This window comes from Ascidiella aspersa, chromosome 3 (genome assembly GCF_963924565.1).
Source record: "Ascidiella aspersa chromosome 3, kaAscAspe10.2, whole genome shotgun sequence".
Lineage (NCBI taxonomy): Eukaryota > Metazoa > Chordata > Ascidiacea > Phlebobranchia > Ascidiidae > Ascidiella > Ascidiella aspersa.
In genome coordinates this window covers 31,341,734-31,369,627 of record NC_139449.1, presented here as the reverse complement: position 1 = coordinate 31,369,627, position 27,894 = coordinate 31,341,734, and the positions used below count along the sequence as shown (strand labels likewise).

The window sequence follows — 27,894 nt, the reverse complement described above, 5'->3', positions numbered from 1 at the left end:
TTGACGGGCCGGGGTCGGCTGTTAAGAACGTCTTGGTCTGGGCCTGTTTCTTCGTTGAGCTCCGGTTTTCGTGACTGAGAGACAACCTCATTTATAAATGTATAATGTAATGCTATTATTAGAACCACAAAGTAATACAGAGTGTTTTTCTTTCGATGCGGAAAATGTTATGCTATTGCTATCTTCAGTAATTTTCGCCAACACATTACCTACAACAGTTTAATATTTTTGAAGGCTGCACACATGGCTTAACTGCACTTTTGTTAAAAGGCTTTGTTAGTTTTCATTATTTGTGAAGTGATATTTTCTTTAATTGGCCAACTAGACCTATGTAAAATAGGTTCGTTTTTAAGTAAACGCACCACATGGTTTTATCAATAGTGACGCGTTATCTACAGACTGCAATCAAGAAAGCATTTTCGTCTGCCTGCCGAGCAAAGCAGTGGCAAACCTCGCCTGGGGAACAGCTAACCTTAAAAATACGACGCCAGGCAATGGTTGAAGGGGCCCCCCGCATGAGGAGTGCAGCGTTCTGCAGTAAAACTTCAAGATATGTAAAAAGTAAACTTTAAAAGATCGCTTTCCATGTAAAATATATCCTAGCAGAAAAACAATTACAAAGACCTTAGGCGACGAATGAGCGAGGAAAACCTAAACTTTGAGGCAAAACGAAACAGGAAGGCAGCAATGCACCGAATCCACCCCCAATACGTTTCGGTCATAGGTTCTACTAAAAAAAGCACGACGAACAATAAGAATCGACAGGCCCGTAGCAGTGCGGGCTATTTATTGGCAGTGGGGAACGAAACAGGATGTTGGTGTGATTTGTTTTCCGTTAGAACTTCCACTTTTCCGTGTCGACCTGAATAGACTCGACCAGGCCGCATCCGAGCGCTTTAAAGTCCTCCAAGATAGCTCGGACATTGGGCGCGCATTTTCCGTCCTCGGTTAATTCAATGCGAGACGCTGTGGCGATCTGGTCAGACGACATACGAAAGGGTGGTTGGTGTCGTGTTGGGCGCGCTATACGTTTGGGGGGAATGACCGAATGGCTGGGCTATATCAGCGAAAGGTTTTCAAATGACGGGGAAGAATTTGATGTTTTTGTCAATTTCATTAGTGGAGAAGTCAAAACATACTTCTGTCAAATTTAAAAGAATCGAAATAAATACTTTTAAATAAAATAAAAAAAACTTATGTCAAACTAAATAGCGCCAAGGTGTTTAAAATAACATTTGCCAAATTAAAAAAAAGTGCGTCAAATCAGTGGGTCATGCCATACACCCAAAACTAAGGATATCATACGCAGAAAATATAATATGCTCAATTTGCCACCAGTTTAATTAACAAAACAATGTAGGTGTATGTCATAAGAACAAGTCATTTTGATGCCAGTCTAATTTTTCGCAAGATAACAATTTTTTAGAATGTTAATACTTTCCAACAGTATGGGGTCGGTGGGCCTCAATGGCCTTTAAATTACGGCATAAATGCCGAAGCTGTTTATATCGCAAATGCAATGTAAGATCAGGGAATTTATGGCGGTTGAAAAAAATGCAGATCATTTTAAAATGTTCAAAAGCATGGCAAATCTTTCACTTGTATTAAACTCAATGATTTCGTAACTTAAAATTACATTCAAAGACCATTCTATCATCAATGGCGAATTCCGCTTTGCCAGCTTACTACTCTTGAGCCTAAACGGAATTCACAATGCACCTAAAAACCTAACATTGTAAAGTAATCTTGATTTGCACTGCATTTAAACGCAAGAGCAAAATTTAGTATTGCTGTTTATTTGACAAAGTAGTCGATAAGTTTTGTAAATGCACAGTTTAACATAGACTTATAGTGATAATTACTAAACAAAGTGATACTTACTTTGAAGGGTTTGGGACTAAAGGCGTTAGGTCGCCACAGAACTCCTATGACGTCACCGCCGTTTACGTCATGAAAGAACAGGGCAAGATCTCCGAATGAATCCTGGTTAGGATGATATGGCGTTAAAAATATATTCCTAGATTGATTTGCGGTTCAGTAAGATAGCATGTTACCGTTAGGAGAGATTATGTAAATGTTGTTTAGAAACAATTTAAATCTGATTTTTGAATTTAAATATTTTTAAATCAACCTCAAGATCGTCGAGGTAGAATTGAACCGGGTCAAAACCGACCACAGGCAGAACTTTAGAAGACTGCTCCTCATAGAAATCGCATTCCTTCTTGGCGGCGCCCGCGTGCGATTTGGCGCTCTGCTCGTGTCGCCTTGGCAACCAGCGCGCTTTTAAACGAATTACGACATCGTAAGCGCCGAGAGAAGGAGTGAAAATCACCTGTGAAGTTACAAAAACTTTTTAGGGCGCTTTTCATAAACTCAGGGCTGGGGGTTGTTTTCCGGGCTTTGGAAAGTCAAAGGTACTAAAAAAACAAAATGGACCTACAGCAAGTTAATACCAAATGCAGTGATAAATAATCGGACCTGCAGTTAAACCACAAACTTAATTCTATAGTATGCGTGCTTATAACTTAAAAACAAAATCATACCACTGCAAAATGTTCCTGTAAACCCCATGGGCTTATTTTAAAAACCATTGCTCGGCTGGAGGTTCCAAACTTTTGTATTGCGAAACCCTAAAACTTATAAAGCTATTCGTGACCTTTCACGCTTTGAAGTAAATAAATATCGAAAAAATTCCCCTACTCAGATTCGGCACGTATTCACTGAGATTAGGGGTATTTCCGGGCGTCCGTTTAGTTTGACTTTTGAACAGCAAGGCCACAAAATACAAGTATTACAGATGTAACACTGGCATAAAACTGGTGAAGGCCTATCTTGCATTATCTTGCAGTGTATTCATGCTTATATTGCTCACTTCTCATTGGGGCTTTTTGCCTGCTGGGGGCAAACCTTGGTTCTGGCCACCGTAATATATTGATGCATGCTCCGTAAAACTAATTGCATTTGTAAAGGAAATATTTTTGGCTGCTTCATCAAGTTCAAAGTTTCAATACAAGTTATTTCATAGGAAGCTTCGACTAACACTAAAACTCGTCGCGAGACCTACCGGTGTGTCGCGGCCCTCAAACTGGAAAAACTTATCTATTCGCGATAAATTTAGCCGTGAGAAAAATAAATACATTTTAAAAGGCCTGAAAAAATCACCGCTAATTTTTCGTCCGTCCCGTTAAGCGCAAAACGGCTTTCGGCGTTTTGGAGTGACAGCCTTGCCAGATCGCGCAATCGCCGCAGTATAACGTGACCAGGACTCTGTGACGTCCACATCGAGTGAGTGCGGTCTTGTGACGTCATAATGGCGAGGGGAGGAAGGGTCTGGCGGTGCTGCTTGAAGCCGGTCAGTATCGCATCGACGTCGGACCCTGGTTAAAATAAGTTTGGTGGAAGCTGATTGGAAATATGATATATTTAGAATAGAACGTGCGCCTGTGGAACTGTTTGATCGTCTGTCGTCTATCGCCTTTACTTTATGCGCTTGTGTCTCACTTGTTTTCACTGTTTTTTTATTCTTACTCTCACGAAGCACGGTTTCGTTAACTTAAACTAACAAATTGTCAACACGCCGCTTGTTTTCAGTATTTCAATAAAACAAATACGACTAAATCATCAAAGAGTTTAAATAGTTGTTCTCAAACTGTGATCCGTATGTAAAAGTTTGAAGCGGTTGGGATAAAATCTTTTAAATAGATCAACGTATAAGTTTTAATAGCCAGAACACACCTAACAAATGAGTTTTAGATTAATAAATCATTTAACAGCATACTAAGTCAGTATATTGTAAAAGAACTGATTAAATATTACCGTTATTTGTAACGTATTTTTGGTAATTTTTCCTTGTTAAAAAAATAAAACAAACAAAAAGGGTCCATCATTAATTCAAAGAAAGGATATTATGGCGTCCACAAGACAAAAAGGTGTAAGAACCACTGTACTTTGAATTGGCCCGGAAATAAACAACAATAAAATAAGTAATTATTTCTAGGAAACGCAGATACAAATTCAGTAAAATTTTTGAACCGCGAACAGGAGAGTTACTCAAGGGATCGTAGTAAAAAATATAAAGAACCATTGCTTTGTGCTAATCGGTCTATAAAATGCCCGTGTTTATCACAACTCAACACAGAGTTATTACCTTACATAACGGAAATAATTTCAAACCTCCGTTAAAACAGTGTCAAAAAGGTCTGAACTTACACAATACTCGCAATTGATAAGCATTATCCTATAGAAACGATCTTTAATAAGAATGCTTACCACTCATATCGTTGTTAATGTCGACAACTAAAGGAGAAGCAGCGAAATCAAACGTCGTCCAAAAACGGAGAAACCTCAAGAACCCGGACTGACCGGAGCTGCGACAATAAAAATACAAATTATGTTGATTAAACTTGTCAAATGAATTGCAGGTAATACAGCATGCAATTGTATAAATTATTTCAGTTTTCAAATAAAAGGATAAAATAATGACAATAGTGTAAACCAGTGGTTCTTAACTAGGGTTCGATTGAACCCTTGGGGTTCGACGCAGCGGTTTCAAGGGTTCAGCGAGGACGTCCTCTGGAGCATAAATGCTTTTATTTCAAGCTAAATTCGAATCTCGTTTTTGCGCCAAGGTGTCATGTAACGTTATAAATTAAAAGTTTGGCTAATTTAACCTCTATAACAACAAGTTTATAATTTGATTATGCCCAGTTTTAGCTGCTAGAAGAAAGGAACGAATACTGAGCGAAAATTTGGGGTTCGACGAAAGCTTGCACAATAGCATAGGGGTTCGACAGGTTGCCAAAGGTTAAGAACCACTGAAGAAAACTGTACACAATTTATTGGTTGTTCCGGGTAGACATCAGTTTAAAGGCAAGGCGAAAATCGTAAAATTTTTAAAAATATTCATTATTCAATATTTATGTATAGAAGCAAAAATACATTCCTTTTGTCCTTGTGAACATTAGATCATTTAAATCCTAATGAATGTTTACAAACTTCAAAGGTGTGCTCAGAAAGTTTACACAACCCTTATATATTTTTTTTTTAATATTTTATTGTTTACTTTTATTGGTTTGTTGATGGCTGCGCTATGAGTTTATTTATTTATTTGTACTCTTACAGGAACTGATGATGCCACTTGGCGAAATATATTTTCCTTTAAACAACACATCTGATCCTGTTTTTACTCATGTTTTTAACTATGAGTTTTACTTGTTAATATACGCGTCAGCGGAGCAGTGATCGACTGGCTAAAACCTGCCGCCCGATGGTTTTGGATTCTATAAAGATACACCCTATTGTAGTATCGAACGAGTACCGCTCCTACCACTTTATACATTAGACAATATAGGACACCCCGGCCCCGGTACTAACCCTGGTTCGGTGTAGGGAAAGGGATTTGTGAAGAGCGATGCCACCACGAGCTCGAGTGCTTCTGTACTGATGTGACGCGAGAGAAGGTGAGAGTTGATCCAACGCTTGGCGAGTCGACAAGTTTCGCCGAAGGAGGCGTGCCGCTGTCGTAAGCTGTAAAGCATAAGGTAGCGTCAGAAAAAAACGTTTTTACGTTAACTATAACTACCACTGTAGCTTGATGATGAATCTCAAAGCTAAAAAGATCGAATACATCGAAATATCATGATAAAGATGTTTTGATACGCACTTGTTCATAGCTCACTTATAAAAGGTGGAACGCAATTCTTACTATTTTGAGTAACTTTTTATTAAGCTACATTTCGGATCCGTGCATAGTGTACCTAAATACCACTGCTTAAATCGAACTCATAAAGGTGATAAAGAAAGCCGTTGTTCTCCCGTTGACGTTTGTTGGAAAGTGAAAGCAAAAGTTTATGGACCTTCACGCGAATGAGGGTCATTGGCGCACCGATTTCTAATTCGATTTACCTTGATTTTTCTCGGGCGACCCAAACGCTTATGGCCGCTCGTAAAAACTTTCCAGCCCTTATGTGTACTTTTTACTAGGCCTTTATATCTTCAACGGTTAACAAGAAAATGCGACGAATAACTGATTTAACCAGGTGAACCACTGGTAAGCCACCAAACCAAACAAAACAGAGATTTACTTTACGCGCGACTAATGGGACCTTTGGAACAAGCATGTTAAACGGACGCGAAGGTTGTGAACCGAAAATCTTAACGGACCAACCGACAAAACAACGCTAAGCGGCACTTGTTCCAAAAGGTCCCATCAGTCACGCGTATAGTAAATCTCTGTTTTGCCGACAAAACCCAACCGACAAAAACAACGCTAAGCGGCTCAACGAAATTTAAAACAAAAAAGTGTCAAACCAACCCGTGAAGTGCGCTGGCAAGCTGCGGCAGATGTACGGTGCGTTTGGCAAGTGCCAGTGACTCCGGGGTGTTTCCTATCTTCACCATTCCATCGGGTGTTTTGTGCGTTTGCAGGACGTTTACCTCGCGCTGGTAAGCGATGCACACTCGGAACACGAAGCCGTTCTGCGAACAAACAAAAGGGTCAAGTATCGTGGTAAGTAGGGTGAGGTATGGAAATGCTGTGTGGCCTACATCGCTGTACTGGTGCATAGCACAAGCACGAACACGCGTGGTTGCCAAACTACTGACTTTCAAAATATGTAACTCGTTTCTTGGGATCAAGGTTTTGGAACGAAAGTAGTACTTTTGGTTTCAAGCTTTCTTTTTCCTAGAATTTTTCAATTTATTTTTTAATTTTTTAGTCATTTCTTATGCTTCCTTGTCTTTCAAATACATAAAAAAACACTAACTTTGTCAAAAATAGTAAGCATCCTTGTTTGAAAGCAGTTAAAGTGGGGATTTAAAGAGATAAAAAATACGCAATCCAGCAGTATTATGTTTATGGTGGTAACTGGTAACCACTTTTTTTTACTTACCATCATAACGTCGATGTGACTCTGCGATGGAACGCACGCCAGTTCGGGGAACTGTCGCTTCAGCTCATCCGACATTGCGAGGTGGAAGGCTGCCTTCAGTCGGCGAAGTGCTTGCGCCTCTTGTGGCCACTTACCGCTACCCTCCATGTGGCAAATTACTGAAGAAATAGAAAGAACCGTTATCGTTCAAAGACCTTTATATGTGTGTAGGTATATTTGGGAAAGGACTGTAGCAATCTGCAGAATAAAACTTAACTTTTAGCTGTGACTGAAAAACTTTTTGACTGTGGCCGATGTTACTGTTATAAATCCATGGTAAATTAAGTGTAGTAATGTTTTTATTAAACTTACAAGACCTTTAGAGAAAACATATTAAGTGTTGTTTATAATTAACAAATGATCAGACGAAAATATCATTGCTGTTAGTACGCACGGCATATCAACGTATTAAAACAAACATGTTTTTCGTTTTTTAAAAGCGACCATTAAAACTTCGCTAACAATTCACTTTCAAAAAATAAGTTTAAGGGTAGGATACAATTTACGCGTTTGGCTATATTTTCAATGTATGACAAAATGACCAAACTTTCAATGTTTAACTTAGTTCCAAAACTTAAGTCGTGCGCAAGTCAAGAAACAAAAAATATAATGTGATGCCGCTTCAGTAACCCTGTATCTTTTACAAACGCATAACGCATATATATAATCGGTAACTTTGTGCTTTACATTTGGTAAATAACATCTAAAAAATAATTAAATATATGAAACTTACTCTCAATGGGCGCAACAAAAGAGGGGCACTTTTTGGCCGGTACAGGAACCTGAAGCGTGTTCCCAGAAATAATAATCGAAGGGTTCCGATCGTTGATCTGGCATCGACACGGGGGAAACACCTGAATACGAGTGAGTTGATTACCACGGCAATTATTGGAATAATGATTAACACTATGGAGGCGGTAACGGTTGGATATTGGCTTTAGCAGAAAATAAAACAGGATTTTTTTATCTAACATTTAAATCCAAAGTCAAGTGACTAGCTGGGGTTTAAAGGATGTGAGATTTATTATTGAAATATTTTACACTTAAATTAAAAAACGGTGTTTATCAACACGTAAAAGACAATAACTTTATTAAACTGTCGATGTCGAATACTATAAATGCACTTTCCGAGTAATAATTTTTCTAAACCTAACGATGTTATGGCATTGTGTTGCTTTATGTAATGCAAGACAATAGATTTTAAATAAGCACATCGGCGAAATATGAATTTCAAATGACGATGTTCTATACTTCTATACTACATTAGAGTCAGTACGCAATCTGCTGGTTGGTAGGCAAATAAGCATTGCCGAAAGCAACAAATGTAGGCCGGTAGGTATAATCAGTTTTAATCTGTCTATAGAGCAAGCGACGCCAAAATAAAGTATGTCAAATTTATAGGAAATATTCCGCTATCATGTTGAACGAATACTGGGAAAATTGGACATGCAAGCATCGGTGATATGTAGAAGGACGTACAGTAGTTTGCATTGAAAACAACGCCAAGAAGTACCTCCGTGTATCTGAGTACTGGCGAAATTCCTTGCAGATTTGTGATTGACAGGGGAAGCGACTTCAAGTTGCGCAATTTAAGGCAGAGTTCGTTGTAGGAGAGAACGACCTCCAAGTTTATTTCGTCGCCTGAAAACCAAGGTTAGCTGTAAAAATACGGTTTCTAATATATGCTACTGTTTAAAACAAGCAGTGTACAAGAAAAAGTTAACAATTTAAAAAAACTCAAATCTTTAAGCGACGGTATCTACGATTGTTGCAATGACTAAAGTCATTGACTTGACTTTAGTGCACTTAAGCCATCTTTTAAAATGACTTGACTTAACATAGTCTTTGGACAAATTAGGTTATAATCTGCTGGCTATAGACACCGTTTTGTGTTATTTTTTAGTTGAGTAATTGATCATAATCGGGACGAGTTTACCAATTGAAATGGAATACCATTTAATTTTTAGGACAAGGACGACTTGGAATGGACTTATTCTAATAACGACTTGACTGGGACTTGATTATTTTCAAAATTTACAAACACTGGCATCTACCATACGTGTCGCTTAAACATTTAATTTAATTCTAGTCTAAGTTTATAATAAGTATTATTTTGTTAATTAAAAAAGCATGAACTATAATTCAATGCAAAACCTGTTCCAACAAATCCAATTTCTGTTCCACTTTTCAAAACTTTTCTCGGAATACTTATAAAATCGTCGAACTTGGAAGAATGCGTTACAAGTGCGGATTGTGAAATGTCGCAGTGCCTGGGAAAACAAATACAATGTATCAGATATAAAAAGTAATATTGCAAACTAACTTCCATAAAAACACGAAAATATTTTAAATTGCAACATTTTCCATTAATCATTTAATAAATGTTTGTATATTTATGAATGAATTTTCTATTTTTCGCAAAATTAGAACTCTTGTTATTACTTTTTTAATAAATATTTGCATATTTGCATGGGAATTTCCCGCTTTTCCGCAGAATTGGAACAGTTCCAAACGACCGCTTCGCAAATCGCTCCATCTTTAAATCTTCTCAGCTCCGACTTTTCTCCCCAAAATTCGCGGAAACCAGAGGCCTGAAAAATTAAACAAAAATTTTATAATTTCATATATTTATTCTACACCTGATTATCTGAAAACACTTCAATATGTAATTTTCTACATCCGCATTTAAGAAGCAAAATAAAGCAATCAAAAATAATATTTGTTGTAAGGTTTAATAAAGGTTTTTATTAAGTAAGGCAATGATTTTAAAAAAAATACCGAAATAAAGTACACGGTTAATGTTCTTAACTCAGGTTATTAGAAAACACGGTTGAGCAGACAGGCATTTATATTAAAAGTGAATGTCATGTCTGAGTTGAGACTATAAACTAAACACAATATTAGTTATATAGGCATAATGTCAATGCGTAAAAGAACGAATGCGCATAATTTGTTTAAAATTTAATCGACTTAAGCAAAAGGAGAAAAATGGATATTGCACATAACATGATAGGCCAGTGGTTCTCAAACTTTTTTTAAAAAATTACGCAACGGCCCCTGGCATTTTTTAAAATTGTTCACGGTCTTCGTCTTCTTAAAAATATACACAAATAAACACAAAATAACACATTGTTTTTAATGGTATCAATGGGTCGGGTGCACTAGCTTCTTTGAGGATTAAGCACGGCATAGTTATTATTATTGTGTTTGTTAGGCTTGATTTGGCAAAGTAAGTTGCCTAAAAATTGTATTGCACAAAAAAATTTCTTCTTCAGGAGCGTCGTGTTGATTTTTTGTTAGGTGCTTCGCGATCCAAGGAAATTGTCTAGCGGACTCCAAAAGGACCACGGATCCCAGTTTGCAAACCACTGTGATAGGCAGTCAGGCATATATATTTTAAAAGCAAATGCGCACCAGATTTGCTATATAAGCCCAATAGGCGTGTATGTACCTCAGCTGAGTCGGCTGATGGTCCCCTCTCCAACACCTCGGACGAGTTCGTTCTGTTGAGAATCAAACCAAACGAAATTCCTTGGGACACTTCTTTCCACGTAGGCGGACTCTCGCCGATATTCCACTGACAATAAAATCAAAATATTAGAACTCGCGAGAGACTTGAACTGTCCGAACAAATACAGCTCGAAAAAATAATGCCAGGTTAAGCTTTAGGTTTTATATTGGCTTGGTGTAAAATCACGATTTTTTAGACATTGAACACAAGAATGCTTCTTAACTGCCAAAAATCGAGTAAACACAATGGGGTGGTAAAAACTGGAACGACGGTATATTAATAAGACAAGGATTTGATTTTGTATTGGACAAGGACTTAATAACATTACGTAGAATGCAAGAGTGTTTCGCACGTTTCCGTTTAAGGATATGCTATAGTTGTTTTACATACGCTTAATTGTTTCCAAACGAACAGAGGTTTGTGCATTCGATGTTAGCAGCGTTTGTCGTAATACCAGAAACTGTTAATTTATTGTATATAATTTCAAGTTTACATTGCGCGACATATTTCAGTCAACATAAGATTTTGCACTTGAATTATAAATACTAAAACAATTTTAGCCGGACTTTTAATAAGTTTGGAAATCTTTAGTCTTTACTTATCATTCTCACGAATACTTTACTTTATTTGCGATAGTTCATCTTTGAAATGTAATATTATCTTTATGTAACACTGCAATGATCCATAATATTTGTACATTCAGCAAAAAAAATGTGCTCTATTTATAAACAGTAAATCAGAATACAGTCTTTTTAATGCCTGATTTACCGAGTTGAAAGAGTGCATCAGAACACCTAGTTGGTGCACTCTATTTCCAAGACCTTTGCTCAATAGTTTAGCAAAATATGGAAACACAGTTGTAAGGCAGTTTCCCCCTTGGTCCATCACGGTCGATTGTAGTCCCAACTTTTCCACTACTTTTTTAACTGCACCAATTTTGCCAAGTCTAAAACAAATTTACAACCAAGCTAGGTAAAATAATATTTTATTAATGCTAATTTGAATAAAAATGTTAAAAAAAATACAAATATACAGGTCCAAAAAACAGTATAGATAGACTGCTGCATACTCAACAATTTGGTCAAACTTCTCCGCAAATTTGACAGGTTGCATAAAAACAGGCGCAAATCCACAATTCTTGCTATCCAACGCATCTAAGGAAAGTTTGGCCTCATGACACACCTACACAAACAATACAAAACGTTTAAGGAACCAAAAAAATATTAAATCAAAATACACCTTTTATGTATAATACATATTTTATAAATAGAACTTAATTCATAAAATATGTATACTAAGTCATGCAATAAGGAAGGTTGGGATCAATTAAATTTTGTTTGCTGTTTAGGACATTTCAACTTAGGTAATTACATAAACTACAGCTACCATAAATCAACTGGGTGTTGAGTTATTAGTAATTATCAACTTAATTATCTAGAAGACTTTACCTGCTTATACATAAGGGATGACATGTTTGCACAAAGATTCAGCTTTCCTGTCGGATCCATAAATACAACTTCATAATGTTGGTGAAAAAGGGAATAATCTTCAGATTTGTCAAATGCGACACCTTCCCCAGTCCAATCGCTAATAGCTAAAATACAATCAAAAATCAATACTAAAAATATACATACTGGACTACTGGTGTTACCAGGCCTAATATTAATCAAAATAGTGTTTCGTGTACATATATTTCTTTTCTAAGTTTAGGCAACCTATCCAAGTTGCCTTCTTAACCGTGAATGCTGTTGAATGCTTGTAGTAAAACTTATGGCAAAATGTTGTAATACAAATTCTAAAAGCAGGTGTTTGGGGCCCTTAACCCCAGTCTGGTGGACAACTAACAATACATAATTTATTAATGTGCATATCTTAAAGCAAAATCAAGGAAGATATTTTAGTTGTGAGATCCATAACATAATTTATTTTACAGTATATTATTTTTACTGCAAGCTAAACTAAATATTGCATGAAATTTTCAGTGTGATTTTGGGAATCTATGTTTTTATATTCATGGTGTTAAAATTTATACAAGCAATTGATGTAAACTGTATTTTAAAACATAAACATTTTAGCTACACAGTAAGTAACATACCCAAATACTGAAAGGTGTTGCGTACAATTTGATAGCTGCTCATCAATTTACTGATTTTGTTAATGTGCAACAAATAGGAAAGGAGCATAGACATCAGAAATCCGTTAAAACTTCCATAACCCTACAATTAAAATAAATCAAACAGCATTAAATATATATATGCAAAACTCACAACAAATAGATTTATCAATTAATAAGACAACTTATACAGGTAATCAGGTATACATACAGATGATACAGCATTCCCGCTAAGCGCAATTTGTTTTTGAGCAAAAGGGCAAATTTTTCGGCACTTGTGCTAGACTGTGCACTTTACTTTTACAAAAACGCAAAAGCCTTCCAAAATTTTAATAAGTTCTGTGTTTTGCAAGCATATTAAAATTTAATACCTTTAGTACCCAATCTTTAATTAACCAAAGTTAGAAATGTGTACAAATTACCTAACCTGCCGAATTTAGACACTTTTTTGGGCATTTTACCTTTGAACTGTTTTTTGACTTATATGCAAAATTTTGTCCATCTGCGCCCATTTTTTTTTAATAAAGTAAACAAAAATAACAGAACTGATAAAAATTAGATTGCGAAAAAAACAGCTTTTTACCAGTGTTGAGCTACCTCTTGTCAAGGCAGGATCATAAGTTACCTGGTCAAGACTACGTTGGTGTAGCCACACTTTGAGCAGTCTAACTGCGTCTTTAAATGCTCGAAAATCATTGGCTGTATCGTACAAGAAATACAAATGTGATTCCATCAGCAGGTCCATCATAATACAGCTGTTGTAATGTGGAGATGGACAAAAGCTCTCATCTAAAACATAAACATTCAAATAAGATAAATATATAGGCCTAAATAACTTTTGACTTAATAAGTAAGATTTTTTCAAATCCGTAAAGGAAAACACTTGCCTTTTTCCGTTGAGCCGAAAAACCAGCTTAATCTCAAGTTGCTTTTTGATGGAGCAAAGCGATCAATCTTAAGGCATTCTTCCCCAGGACCAGCATGAAGTCTTATTGTCAGACTCTTCTGAAGATTGCCTATTAAGTTATATTTTAACATATACATTTGTTCCCCCAAAGTTTTCAGCTGGAGTGGAGCAAATTAATTTAATAGTTTTTGACAGAGGCTGTTGCTGATCAAATAGGGGTTAGAAACTGCTAATAGGTGTGTTAGAAAATTTTATTTAAAAAAAGTTTTAAGTTAATAATCAAACTAGATAATAAAGATCTAAAAATGAATTATTTGAGCAAATAATGGGTCTTTCTATTCTGAATACAAACACCTGTCAATCTTACTACTTATTTACCTGCTGGGGTCAGCATTACAATTGGTTTCAGGGTGTCATCCATGAAGTAAGAAAACTGAACGTTTTCAATAAGGGAGTTACTTGACAGGTTGGCGGCCACATGGGTGAGGTAGAGAGCATGTTTTCTCAAATAACGCTGGTTCAGGTGGTCTTTCGCTTGAAAGCAGTCCTTGAATTTTGTTTACAAACTAAAGTTTTATTATCTGGCACAAAATACAACACTAGGTTACTGTACTAATTAGAAATGAATGCCATATATATTACTTTTATAGTCCTAACAACTAGCAAAATTTGGTGAATGACTTTTTTTATTAGGCAAAAAAAATCCTGACAGCAGGTTTTAATGTTAACTTGCTTGACAATTAAACAAACATAAAAAAATCATTTATAGGATAGGAAACAATGTTTAGATGATTATAGCCAACAAACCTTAGGCATAATTAGCAGCAGATCCACATTCAGGTTTTGCTTTAGAGTCGTGTCAAGCTGGTAACTTCCCACCACCTTGATTTCACTTGGAGGAAGAAAGGGCATATTCCCCTTTACTTTTATTGGTTGTCGTACAAAGGGCAGAACAACAGATGTGTCAAGCCATGTGGGTTTTTGCAACTGCAAATCAGACAAAGCGTTTAATTACTTTATTTAAACTTGTCCTTTTAGTTGACTACACGATTTGACCAACACCTACAGAGAAAAAGTAAAAAACATTATCTCAGACCTTACCAGGTCTGCGGAAGTCCATTTAAAACAACACAAACTGATGTTGGTGTACAACTGTACATCAATTGACTCACAGGAGTATCATAAAACTCAACCACACATATAACCGGAGTAAAAACATTTCAGACTATGCTATCCACCTTTTACAATTTGAAGACTTGTCTGTTCTGAATTTGATAATTAGCATGCACATATTTTACTTATAAAACTAACTGTATAGAGTCCCTAGTTTCAAGTTTGACTCCCTGCTACTTACTAGCAATTGGAGTTAAATATTAATACAGAAATACAGACTTGAACTTACCAAAGCTGACTCTGTAGCAGGTATTTTCATAATTGCATCATGGATGGAATGAAGGATCCCATCAACTTGCTTTCTTTTTTGCTCACTTATTGAAACCTCATTTAATGTTTCAGCAATCTTAAAAAAAATACGTATATATATAAGAATAAGATATTACAGTAATAAAAGTAAATAATTGCATCTTTAGAAATAAAGCACAGTCTTGTCAAGGAACTTTAACTATATATATTTTATCACTGTAAATATTATGAGAAAACATTTTATTTCAGATGTAAGTTTTTATAAATTTACACTTTAGAAAGCAACCATTTTTTCAAATGTGAATCAATGGTTGCTTTCTCAAGTGTAAATTTCTAAAAACTTACATCTGAAATAAAAAACAGTAGAATGTTCACTGTTGATAAAAAAATATAGGCATAGAAGACAAAGTCCTTGACTTTAAATCCCAATCTGTTTGTATGCTAAAATAAAAAAAATGCTCTAATTCGGTATTCAAATAATTTTTTACCTGAAGTTTGACTAGATTTGAATGGAAGAGCATCTCCGTTTCGTGTAAATCCGCAAGTTCCTCATTTGTGGGTGGCTTGTAAAGCTCACTTCTTGAAAGCTTTGCAGGTGGTGGTCCATCGGGTTCAGCCATTACAACATCAGGCATCTCCCTAATATTGCTTTAACAAATCTCGCGCTAAGAAAAACACAACCAAACCTAACCTAAGAAAAGCAAAATACATTGGAGTGAAGGTTTAAACTTACACAAAAAGGCTTGTTCCATGTATACTGGCCAATTATAATTAAAGAGAAGTATTTAAAATTGTTGAATTGCAGAAAAGTCAAAATGCTCAACCAGCCAACATCACCATAAAATTTTATCTATTTATATCACCTTAAAATAACATATCAGGGAGGGTGCAATCAGTTAAAGAAGCAAACCAACAAGAATAAAATTACAATGCTGACCTTACCCAAGAGTATATGACAAGTGCTATTTTAATTCTACACTTATCAAGACGTATGACAGTACACATGTACTTGAAAATATTGCAAAAAATGTTTGTCAGCATCAGAGATTGTTGAATAGCAACAAACTCTATTTTCAAACTAGAAAAACTAAACACCACATGCTTTAACCTTGCATTTAGTACAATGCAAACAGCAAGGAAGAATGTTGAATGGCTTCATTGTAATGTGCAGACCCTGATTAACAGCCATAATATTTGTGCACATTTGGGGCAGTTAGGCTACAGTGATGCCAAAACGTTCAGCCCTCTTGCGTTTCTTTTCATCAACATCGCCAGACAGTCCACCGCCACCTGCACTTGGACCAAAGCGCTGCTGGCGCTTTCTCTTTTTTTCTTCCTCGTCAGTTTTTGACAGAGTCTCGGACACGACAACGCCAAACCTCTCGGCACGGGATTTCAACTTCTCTGTGTCCGCTCCGGTCGGAGTATCAGACTTAACGCTGCCCCCAAATCGCTTGGAGCGATGGGCAAGTCTGTCAGCATTGGATAACTCATTAGCTTTGAGGCCAAACTTTTTAGCCCTGGCAGCTTTGCGTTCCTCGTCAGTCATGCTTTTAGTTGGCTTGAGTTCAGCAACTGTTGCCGCTGTGGCGTCCTTGGTTTCTTCAACTGCAGGTTCCTGAAAAAAACGCCAGTGTTATAAGCTAAAGACAAATTCTATTAGCAGCCTTTAACTGAGCAAGCTACTCCGGGTTTTAAACGTTTTATATTTCACTAGAGGCTTTATAAAGTTTAAGTATTTGAAAAATTAAGGCTTACCACCATTGCAAAATATGTCAAGCACTATGGAGAAATAAACCCAATTTAATTGCAAAATGTAGTGTTGTCAAGGTTATGAAGCAAAAAGTTGGAAAACTTCACATATATGCCAGTCTACATTCTGTGGCCATTAATTTATAAAAAAAAATTGTATGTACACCTCAATTTCTAAAAACATTTGCTGTGTCATGGAAGTCCAAACCTCAGGTTTGTAAAAAAACATGATTCAGAGATCTCAGCGAACAGTGCAATGAGATGCAGTTCAAAAATATTAAACCGAAAATTATTGCTAATATCCCATTTTCTAAAATAAATTCATTAGAAGTTAAAATACAAATTTAGATCTGATATAATCCAGTTATTCATAAAATTTAGAGATAGACCGATGTATTGGTATATATACTGATAATATCGCCTGATATTTAACTTCTACCGTTATATTGGTATCAGTAAATGTAGGCTGATACTTTGGCGGACATTTTAGTATGAAATTATGAGAACAATTTTTTGCTGTACAACAAACAACATATTTTTTTCTCAAAAAATTGGCTTTTAGCATCACGCTAAGTTAACGTGCAAAAAATAGATGAATAATTAATAAAGGTATATATAATAAAATGTTATTTGGATTTCATTATTTAGTAATTCAAGTTTTGAACATTTCCCTATTATCTACATAAAAAAATCGGTATCGGTTGACAAAGTTGTTATAAATCGGGTATCAGTATCAGTCCAGAAAAGTGATATTGGTTAATTTTTAGGGATCTTCAAAGTAGAATCCCAAGGTATTCTAGAATAATTAGGTTTCGAATCTAGAATAACGAATCCAGAATAGCGAATCCTAGTATATTTTTATTAAATTATTTTAAATATTTAACCTCGATTTTGTTTGGGGAAGAGATTAATCTTAATCTACCCTACAGGGCCCACAATCACAGCAATAAATCGCCCAAACAATTTTCTAACATGTGTACATTAAAATAAAAAAAATCTCCCATATGTTTAACATTCTTAACAACTGTCATTTGAAGCAGTTGTGTAAACTGTAATATGTCAACTGTCCAGGTTGTTGCCAAAACTTATATATTTGCCAATAGTGAGTACAATGCAACACTGCACACAGAAGTCTTAAGCAATTCGATCCTGTTTTTTCAAGCATTGTTGGGTCTTAGAGCTTATTTTTTCACTAACGAGATCTGTAATGCAGTCAAATAATGTACTGCAAAGAATACAAAGTTACTATTGACTTAACGAATTCTTGACAATTACACTGCGCAATGCGCATAACTGCATACCTCGCTGAATATTGGCCTAAAGTTGACCTTAAGTAACCCTATAGCGCATTTTGTGGACGGCCAGCACGTTTTTACATTTAAAGCAAGCACTGTAAATTGGTTACCTCAACGAGAGGCCAACTTATCACACGCGTTTGTGCAATTAGGCGCAACAATCCGAGGTAAAACATTAAATTATATCGGTTCCAATTACCCGAAATAAACGGCAGAATTGGATTCAAATCCCATCTGGATTCGAATCCAAGGATTCGATATTCTACTTTGAACATCCCTATTAATTTCTAATAAAAATCTGTGAAAACAACCTCCGCTTCTTCTTCCTCTTCTTGCTTGGGAGGTTCTTCCTCCAGCTTTACATCCTCCTCCAGCTGGGGCTCATCCAGGTCTTCTTCCTCCTCTTCCAAGATTCCAGTGTCATCTTCATCGTCCACCTCTGCTCCCTCGTGCTCCTCCAGATACTGTTGGAGGCGCTGGATCAGGTCGTGTTTGTTGCCGGACACCTTCTGGCCGCGGAGCTGGAGCTCACGCTTCAGGTCGGCCATCTTCATCTTGTTAAGGTCGAGCACGAATTCTTCATCAGCCATCTTGAGGTTTTGGCTTGCGTTTTTTGTTTTTGTTTTAAAGTATTACAAAGCTTTTGCAATTTTGTTAGAGATTTAAAAGTGAAGACTTTGGAAATAAGAACATAAGTCTGTTTAATTTTATCAATGCAAACAAAGTCCTTACAAATAAATGACCCTTGCTAGTATTGTTAATCGTCAGGGTGACTTAGACTTTTTGATCTTGTTAGCATATGCGATACATTCTGGACAGGTAGATAAATTAATTGGCCATAGCCATGAATTTTAGAAAAATCACCTGGAAAAGCATTCAATCTCGAAGGTCAAGAAAGCAAAATTTTAGTTGTCATAACCTCTTATGCCTTTAATCTATTTGGCGTTTTAAAAACACCAAGCGAAATGGCAAAAAAATTTGCCGGGATTCCCTGGAATTTTCATTTTTCAATCCTGTTTCTTAGCAGTGAAAAAATCTGGGAAAAAAAAGGAATCCTACTTCAGTTACACTTATGGTTTAGGGCACATTTAAATAATAAATATAATAATACTTAACCCAGCAACACCAAAACAAAGGAAACTTTAGATTTTACGCGAGGGAGACGATTTTGCAGCTTTAAATTGCGCAACTGAAATCCCCGAGCAGGCTATACTTTCATCGCTGAAGCTGGTATCCAAAAAGCTAATCCGCACGCTGATCCAAATATTGTGCGTAGATTTAATATTTGTTACAACGTTGTGGCTGTATTCTATACCAGCGCTAATATTACAAATAAAATCAATTGAACAAAACAATACAACTATTCTTTCCATGTTTCTAAAAACATCAATACAGTGCAAGTTAAGTGCAAAGTTAGAACGCGCTTCTGTTTCAATCTACAAACGGATTAAAAAAGTTTGAAATGAGACGCCATTTTATTTCTACTAATTTTCAAGCATAAAACTATAACATATAAATTACAAGATTATTAGTCCGTAAAAACTAACAAAGAAATAAATAAGTGTTATTAAATTGAGTAGAATTTTTATTAAATACTTCGATCAAACATTTCAAACTGTATATTGAAACAACATGGAGGATTTCTCAAACTCAATGCCTGAAAGTTTATTTTCACATAGGTTAAATGTTATTTACAAAATTACATGCATAATTATGCCACGCGTTACGCATATCTCTCCCTTATTTGCCTTTTCAATTTAACATTGGTAAACCGAATGTGCGTACTTGAGTAAAAAGAAGTGTAAGGATTTAGAAAAATACACATTTAAATCTTCAAGCTTTCTCTTGTAAAGCCGTACTATATTGAAGAACACATCGAAACTCATTTCTTGCGTAGACAAAAGGCTTTTGGTCGCTTATGACAATCGTTATTTGGTTTAATCAAGTGGTAGCCGGTTGTCGATTTACTTTTTGTGTTTGAAAATGAATTTCGTTTGTGATTTACTTGAGTTGGTAAAACAATAAAGTGGTATGACGATTCTATAATAAACCCCCTTTATACTTTTCTCTATAAGCCTTATCTTTGCAAACCACGATGGTCTAAGACTCAAGAATTTGCAACGTAGTTGTATAGCATTTCCAGTATGTTAGACCGAGGGGTGGGCAATTATTTTTATAGGAGGGAGTATAACAATAATGTTTTTTGAAGGATCTGCTAAAAAACGTGAACTGAAACTGCACATAATATGAAGTTTAAATTTTTTTTCTTAAAATCTGTAAAATTATTGTTTCAGCGAGCTAATGTGAGTAGGAATGCGTAAGGTCGCCTTGCAGTTCTAAATTGTTCAATAACATACTGTATTCTTAAATCAAAGTTTAAAATGTCAAGGATTATTTTTTAAATAAAAACGTTTTATTGAAAATGAGCCGCGGGCAGGCTAAATTGCTCTACAAGCCAGACCAGGTCTGTGTAAGACAGTACTAAAATGTTGTACGCTTTTTTTAAATACAACTTTATAAAAAATGATCCATAGTTTTATTGGCACAATTTTTATGTTGCCTACTTGCAGTGATAAAACGAAAACAACGATAAAACAGTAAAAAAATGCAGAAATGCCTCCTGCGCGAGTACACAGTACACCTGTCTTGCTATTTACCCAATAAAACATTAAACACAGAGGACAACACTTAATTGCATGCAGGAAGAAAAAAAAGTATTTTGCGCTACGATCTTTCGGCCTCCTTTAATTTCGATTCCAATATGGACAATACATTGTTAAATGCAACATTTTTGTCCATCCTGACGTATTCCTGCTTCCTTACTGTGGTAACCGCCGCCCATGACCCAGAATTGCTGGCAAGCATGTGAATAAGACCGTCAACAGTTCCTGAAACAAAAAAATTATATCCTAAACTGAAAATCCTAACCACTACATATTAGTTACTCTGGGTATATATTTGCTACTCAACAGTCCTTTAAAGAACAAAAGAACAAAATATATTTAACCGAAAATCTTTCTAAAATTAACCTAATCCAATTGGCCGTTTTCAGGTTGAATAGCACCCCCTGGATTTTACTAAAATTACATGAGAATTTAGGTTCCTGCCAAAATAAGTTGGTGCATTTTTTCAGTTGTGGAGGGTCTCTCGTTTCAAAAATAAATATTCGTTCATAATGTTGCACTGAATATCTGATAATAGAAATCACCTTAACCCTTGCAAGATAAATGTCGACCTTATTTCCTGATCAGTAACAGCAACATACTCCAGAAAAGCTAGCAATTCAGGTCAGACACAATAAACAGATCTTAAAAGATATATATATATTTTGCCAACAAAGGCATCGTCAGTAAAAAAATATATATATCTTTTAAGATCTGTTTATTGTGTCTAGGGATGCTCAAAGTAGAATATCGAATCCTTGGATTCGAATCCAGATGGGATTCGAATCCAATTCTGCCGTTTATTTCGGGTAATTGGAACCGATATAATTTAATGATTTGGCGCCGATTGTTGCGCCTAATTGCACAAACGCGTGTGGTAAGTTGGCCTGTCGCTGCGGCGACCAATTTATAGTGCTTACTTTAAATGCAACCTGGTAGTGCAGTGTCAGCGTTTTTTCGGGCGACCAATTACCGCGTCTCGCGATAACGTTCGTCTAATAATTAAGTGTCAATCAAGCATTATTGGGCGAGCGACTAACGTGTAAAGTCTGGTGTGGAGTGCGCAATTTCCCTAAAAAAACGTTCTGGCCGTCCACAAAATGCGCTATAGGGTTACTTAAGGTCAACTTTAGGCCAAGATTCAGGACCGAACTGCTTAAGACTTCTGTGTGCAGTGTTGCATTCTACTCACTATTGGCAAAAATATAAGTTTTGGCAACAACCTGGACAGTTGACGTATTACAGTTTACACAACTGCTTCAAATGACAGTTGTTAAGAATGTTAAACATATGGGAGATTTTTTTTATTATAATGTACACATGTTAGCAAATTGTTTGGGCGATTTATTGCTGTGATTGTGGGCCCTGTAGGGTAGATTAAGATTAATCCCTTCCCCAAACAAAATCGAGGTTAAATAATTTAATAAAAATATACTAGGATTCGTTATTCTGGATTCGTTATTCTAGATTCGAAACCTATTATTCTAGAATACCTTGGGATTCTACTTTGAACATCCCTAATTGTGTCTGACCTGAATTGCTAGCTTTTCTGGAGTATGTTGCTGTTACTGATCAGGAAATAAGGTCGACTTTTATCTTTAAGGGCCTAGGTGATTTCTATTATCACATATTCAGTGCAACATTATGAACGAATATTGACTTTTGAAACGAGTAATTTTGCTGGTTCATAGTGACAATTCATAAAAAAAAAAATACTTAATTATGACTTTTTTATTTGAAAGCAATCAGCGAAAATTCCTTACCGACTGTGAATGTCGAACTCATTGCACAAAGTTTTCCGGTGACGTAATCAAAGGGCAAAGCACTTTTCTTTTCTGCCAGAAAAAGCCTGAAATAAATCCTTACCGTTAGACACTTGATAAAACGACAAACAAACACTAGGCTGGTGGTGGTTTGCGGTAATGTTACCAGGTAACTTTTGTAAAGCCATTAGGCAACCTTGGAGCATAATGGTTGGAGGTTGGAGTAAGACGTAATAAGAATATCAAAGCCCATACAGAAGTAGCTATCATTTTGAACGTTTCGAATAACTCTTTTTTATTTTTAACATAGATGTTAAATGAATAAAGAGTTATTCGAAACGTTCAAAATGAATACCTACTTCTGTATGGGCTTTGATATTCTAATTAGGCAACCGTTCTTACATTCTTAATGCTTTGGCAAGATCAGGCAGGACTTTTAGCATTGATATCTTCTTCTCATCTTCATCAGACCGTATCATATTGCGCAATTTTTTATCTGCTTCTTTTTCCCTTATCTGTAAACAAAACCAGATAGGTAAAAACGAAAAATGCTGATCAGTTACTTTAAAGAATTGGGTATTGGGTAAACAATAAAACTGTTTAACTATAAATTACAATAATACCATTACCACCTATTAAAGACATTCTTTTGAGCATTAAACTCACACCTTAAAGCTTACAAATTGAAACAAGTTTATCTATTAAAATGTAAAATTAAATCACAGCAAGCTGTTTAAAACTAAATATTGTTACCAGTGGTAGGTTATGTAAAGCAAACCTAAACCTTGTAGTTTTGTCAGATTCTAACCCTTTTTAGAGTGCGGTGTAGAAACAAATGCATTATTCTTACTTTGGCCAGTAACGAGCCTGAGACTCCCTTCAGAGATGATTTTTGTGTTGGTTTCTTTACTGGTGTCACATTGTTGTTTTCTTCACCCACAACAGGACTTTGTGCTTGCTTTTGCTTCTCTGGTGTCGGCACACACTTTTCTGCAACCTTTTTAAGTGCTTCGACAGCCTAGAATAAAGGTTGTTTTGGTTATTTGAAAAATATATTTTTAAGAATTTTAACTAAACTGAGCTTTTTCGAATTTGTTTTTGAGTTTTAATAATCGCATAATGTTGCCTAAAAGATAGCTCTTTATTCTTAACAAACTTGGCAATCTTAAGTCAAGTTTTTTAATACGTTGGATATGGTTGAGTAACACACCCAAACTTCATCAATTATGTCCTAAACATAAATCTGAACAACATTTTGCCGGTAATCCATACTTTAGAAACAACGTTAGGTTTCTCAACAAAGATTTACGTTTAATAAATTCACTGTGCAAAAAATTAAAAAAAGTGACATAATCTTTAATATTACCTTCTTTGTTAATCTGTCTTTAGCTTTGTCCAAAACATCTTTTGCCGACTGGCATCGTTTGGCATCGTGATTTGGTGCCAAGGGCAAGTCAGATGTAGGAACCTCGGGAACCTGGTCCAAAAGAAATTGTGGGTGCCAGCGACGTATTTTGGCCTCGTCAACTTTTATTTCGGGGTCAATGGAATGAAGAAAGGCCTGGGTCACACAAGGATGAATCTATTAGTAAGAACACCTACACAAATATACAAAGCCCCAGATTTTGTTTCTGATTGAAGCAATGAGTTTGAAGTAACAATAATGAAAAACATTTTGTAATGCAAATATATAAAACAAGTAAATATTGTCACAACTTTCATTTTAAATTTTGTTTCTGCAACATTTGTATGAAGGTTAGCATGAAAAAATAAAGTGCATAGCAGTGCCTAATGCCTAAAATCAGATTTTTGGCTGGCTTGAACTTTTCAAAGCGATTTAATATAATGATGACCCTGTAGTTCAGTCTACATATGCAATGCACTCAATTCAAATAAGCTTATTTACAGTAAGTTAAATACTTTATAAAACCAAATATATACCCTGTGATGTCCCTTGACAATGTTAAGAAGCTCAAGATGGAAATGATGTCTTCTTTTCACCAACATACTGCTGGTTAACTTCAGTGACTGGCCTTCAAGCTTATCACATTCTTAAAGACAAAACACGAACAGGTTTAGTAACAAAACAATATATAATGGGAATTTGTAGATATCTACATATTCATTATAAGACATCTTACAAAACAGATTTAACTGAGTCTAAATAAGTAAAAGTTTGCCAAAATTAAACTTAAAATCAAAGTTAGAACTCTTTATAGTCAAAGCAATACCAAATTTCTAAACAAAGATACATATTGAAGAGTTGGGAAAAGTGGACTTGAAATTTAATGTTAAAATGCATTTTACACTTGTATTATGATTTATGGATCTTATACAACCCCGTTAGTTTAAAACCGAATAAAAATGTAATTATTTACCTTCATCATCCAAAATGGGTTCCAGTGTTAGCTGATAGTCGGATGACTTAACATGGTCACTATACGTTGGAATGTCTTTCTCTTGTCGATAAAGATATGCCTCAGGAAAGACTGTTTTGATTTTCCCAACATCAGTCTTCTCAAAGTTTCTGAAGATTTATGACAACAATTTTACATTATAAACTCCTGGCAACACACATTGTACAATGTACATACTTAACAGACTTTCAAAAGTGATTTTAAACCTAGGTCAAAATAGGTCAGTGGTTATCCTAGAGGTGTCCTCGTGTTTTCAATAACCAAATTAGTTTTAAAGCAAATGGAATAACGTAACTTTAGAGATGAAAAGCATTACAAAATCCAAAATAAAACTAATTTAGCAATTTATCAAACATAGTAATATAAAAAAACAAAGAATGTGAGCACATATACTTGTTATAAAATAAAGAATATTTTTAAACAATGTACGAGAGTTACAGATTTTCGATAATAATGGTTACAAACTTTATATATTTCTGGAAAATTTACCTTACAAGTTGGAAAACGCTACTTTAAACAGCAAACCATGGTAGGTTAGTTTTGCATTAGGGCCACCTCGCTAGTGTTAACAAGAACTGGCACTAACACCTGGTATATGGCATGGCGTTAATCTAGTTAAAAATGTGCACTGTTGCTGTTTATATGTTAATAGAGTACAATAAACAACATACTTGCAAATCATGTCCTTTACAGATTGCTGAACCTTTGTCCATGTTGCAGTTTCCTGTCGGTTGAATAACATTCCAATCACAGTGTCAGCACTTCTAAACATCTCTTGTAAAATCTAAAAAAAAAAGTACCTCAAAATTTGTAACAAACCACAGGCTATTGTTATTGAGTGTGTTTTTAAAATAGTTTTTTTTTATATTTTGTACCGTATCGTTGATTTTTACATTATTAAGTGAACTCCAATATTTATTTGGATTTTATCAGTCAAATATTCAAAAGCAAAGTATAAAAGTCATGAATACCTTGTATTTAAAAGGCAAGGAAAGGCCTTTAGGAATCTCCTGCGCAAGACTATGCAGTCTGCTATATGCATATTCCTTTTTCTTGACAATTTCTTTTTTCTCCTCAACTGGTTTCTTTGCTTTGGGTTTCTTGGTCTTTCTTTTTAGGTCACGCATTTTGAGTAAAGTATCCTGAAAGAATATAGGTCAGAACATGTCAAAAAAGCACAATGATAGAAAAAATATCGCAAAAAATCGTTATAAAACAAATGCTTTCATACAAGTTACTATACCTGCAAATCCTTAAGATTGCCTTGTTTCTTTAAAGATTCCTGAACAGTTTCTTTGGATTCCTTAACAAAACATAAAATTAAATAAATGTAAATCGCTGACATTATGTAAACAAATATTGTTAGCTCTTATAAAATACCTTCTTTTTAAGCAAAAGTTTTTCTGCAAGTTGTACGGCATCAGATACAGCTGTGGCACTGGATTTTTTATTTGAAACTTTCTTTGAACGCACAGTTTTATTCGGTTTCTTATTTTCAACATTGCCATCGTCAGTATTATTGTTTACCATGTCAGACTGGTGATTTTGCAAGGCTTCTTTCTCAGCCTGCAACACCAAGCGCTTCCGGGCAGTTCTTGTCAGCTTAGGACCATTCTCTGCAAAGGCTACATTTGGCTCCGTTGCTTCAGGCGGTTCAAAGTTGTAGCCCTTTTCTTTGGGACTGACTCTTCCACGCTTTTCACCAACTTCAATGTTCAAATCTTTGCAATGACTTCGTTTAGGCGACGTTGGGATGTTGTGATCGTCAATTGCGGCTGTCGTTACTGATACAGCGGGATTAGAGGATACAATGTCTTTATTGGATTTTGTTTTGCGCGGCTTAACCAATTTTGGTGAAATATATTCTGAAAATCAAGTCAGAGAATTAAAGTTGCTGCTGAATAATCCCAAAATTTTAATAAACAGACATGTAATTCTGATAATTAATTAATACTTAATCATACCTACTATAATGTATGTATAATAGTTATACTTTATAAGTGCGAAGTAGAGTATACAAATGTTGTAAGTAAATCAAAAAATAATATAACAAAAAACATTTGTTTTTAATTCTTACCATCCAAAGTGTTAAGAACCGGTGCAGTTTTAGTTTTCCGAGCATTTGATCTTGTCACTCGAGTTTGTTTTTCAGCAACTGTCTTATTTTTAGTAACAATTTTAATTTCTTCAACAGAGTTTTTAAGATGACTTTTTTCCTTGCATAGTTCTCCCTCTACAGTCACATCTGATGAGATTGTCCCAACGCGCTTTCGCTTTGAAGCTTGAATTTGTGATCGCTGTCTCTTGCGTGTAAAATAGTCAGTTACCACTGCTTGTTGTGCCATTGCTTAGCACACAAAGTCAAACCCTTTTTAAATTGACAAACTGTCCTATGGAAAAATTAAAGAAACTCCAACGATTTCCTGTAGACTTGTAGAAAGATTAAAAACAGTAGTTTAAAACAAGGAAATCATTTGTTTTTTATAAGTTTTAAGTTAGACACAAGAGTGGAGAATAAGTTTGCAACTCAGTAGCAACTAGCACTATATTACATTACTTAAAAAAAAAATAAAAATGAATCATTTCAAAATAAAAGTAAAGCTAAAGCCATTGACAAGAATTACAGATTCAAAATATTAATATTGAACCAAAGCCCTAACCAAATAATGAATGTTCAATTATTAATTATTTTAACTCAGGGAAAAAGACCAAACTAGAGTGAGAATAAAAGTTTTATTTGAGGTAATAAACTTATAGCATTGCTATGTCACACATTAAATTATTAGGATCAATGCATTCAACTATATGTTAAAACAAAGCACATTATTTTGCTTAGGATGCGCTTAGCTTTAGGGTTCAAGGGGGGTCAAGTAAAACTATAAACTGAATTTAATTTCTTAGGTATTTTTTTATGATTTAATCCCTTATAAAAAATCACGGGAAAATGCAAAACAGGAAAAATAAAGTTAGCTGAAAATTACTTTTAAAATCTTAACTTAGGCCGGAAGCTATGTCTGTTGATAAGGCTGCGCCTAACCTGTAAACAAATGCAAATATTGTGTGCTTTTATGAAATATATTAAATCAGTAAATGCGTTTTGGTTTCACATTATTTTGTACCTG

General features: G+C 35.3%; 3 protein-coding genes across 3 annotated transcripts; all 3 read right to left on the bottom strand.

The window, feature by feature from the left end:
- Positions 1-169: 169 nt before the first annotated feature.
- On the bottom strand, positions 170-15,569 carry LOC146161607 (nucleolar protein 6-like). Its single transcript, XM_083383469.1, has 23 exons — positions 15,371-15,569; positions 14,863-14,979; positions 14,268-14,447; positions 13,839-14,007; positions 13,441-13,569; positions 13,179-13,342; positions 12,536-12,656; positions 11,889-12,034; positions 11,510-11,622; positions 11,209-11,386; positions 10,381-10,506; positions 9,372-9,520; positions 9,084-9,199; positions 8,443-8,570; positions 7,663-7,783; positions 6,891-7,048; positions 6,314-6,477; positions 5,374-5,526; positions 4,270-4,367; positions 3,163-3,377; positions 2,132-2,332; positions 1,882-1,983; positions 170-976 (listed from the first exon to the last, which is right to left on the bottom strand). The coding sequence occupies exons 1-23, from the start codon at positions 15,515-15,517 to the stop codon at positions 836-838; spliced, it is 3,336 nt and encodes a 1,111-aa protein (XP_083239595.1). The 5' UTR covers positions 15,518-15,569; the 3' UTR covers positions 170-835.
- Positions 15,570-15,573: 4 nt separating this feature from the next.
- LOC146161606 (SAP domain-containing ribonucleoprotein-like) lies at positions 15,574-18,601 on the bottom strand. Its single transcript, XM_083383470.1, has 2 exons — positions 18,241-18,601; positions 15,574-16,500 (listed from the first exon to the last, which is right to left on the bottom strand). Exons 1-2 carry the CDS (start codon positions 18,517-18,519, stop codon positions 16,096-16,098), a joined length of 684 nt encoding a protein of 227 aa, XP_083239596.1. The 5' UTR covers positions 18,520-18,601; the 3' UTR covers positions 15,574-16,095.
- A 1,907-nt stretch (positions 18,602-20,508) lies between these two features.
- Positions 20,509-27,189, bottom strand: LOC146161605 (DNA replication factor Cdt1-like). Its single transcript, XM_083384757.1, has 12 exons — positions 26,850-27,189; positions 26,153-26,637; positions 26,016-26,075; positions 25,744-25,914; positions 25,444-25,556; positions 24,734-24,882; positions 24,297-24,406; positions 23,722-23,916; positions 23,206-23,373; positions 22,758-22,870; positions 22,356-22,441; positions 20,509-20,817 (listed from the first exon to the last, which is right to left on the bottom strand). Exons 1-12 carry the CDS (start codon positions 27,115-27,117, stop codon positions 20,654-20,656), a joined length of 2,082 nt encoding a protein of 693 aa, XP_083240883.1. The 5' UTR covers positions 27,118-27,189; the 3' UTR covers positions 20,509-20,653.
- Between the last annotated feature and the right edge of the window lie 705 nt (positions 27,190-27,894).

What these genes read in the sequence shown, in the direction of transcription:
- LOC146161606 (XM_083383470.1), bottom strand. Translation starts at nt 18,519, where the DNA reads ATGGCTGATGAAGAATTCGTGCTCGACCTTAACAAGATGAAGATGGCC. An exon ending in AAGAGGAAGAAGAAGCGGAG is followed by an intron (nt 16,501 to 18,240) that starts GTTGTTTTCACA and finishes CGTTTTTTTCAG; the next exon opens with GAACCTGCAGTTGAAGAAAC.
- LOC146161605 (XM_083384757.1), bottom strand. Translation starts at nt 27,117, where the DNA reads ATGGCACAACAAGCAGTGGTAACTGACTATTTTACACGCAAGAGACAG. An exon ending in GCAATCTTAAGGATTTGCAG is followed by an intron (nt 25,915 to 26,015) that starts GTATAGTAACTT and finishes ATATTCTTTCAG; the next exon opens with GATACTTTACTCAAAATGCG. An exon ending in ACCCATTTTGGATGATGAAG is followed by an intron (nt 24,407 to 24,733) that starts GTAAATAATTAC and finishes TTTGTCTTTAAG; the next exon opens with AATGTGATAAGCTTGAAGGC.
- LOC146161607 (XM_083383469.1), bottom strand. Translation starts at nt 15,517, where the DNA reads ATGCCTGATGTTGTAATGGCTGAACCCGATGGACCACCACCTGCAAAG. An exon ending in CAAATCTAGTCAAACTTCAG is followed by an intron (nt 14,980 to 15,370) that starts GTAAAAAATTAT and finishes ATTTTTTTTAAG; the next exon opens with ATTGCTGAAACATTAAATGA. An exon ending in TGCAAATATTTATTAAAAAA is followed by an intron (nt 9,200 to 9,371) that starts GTAATAACAAGA and finishes TTGTTTTCCCAG; the next exon opens with GCACTGCGACATTTCACAAT.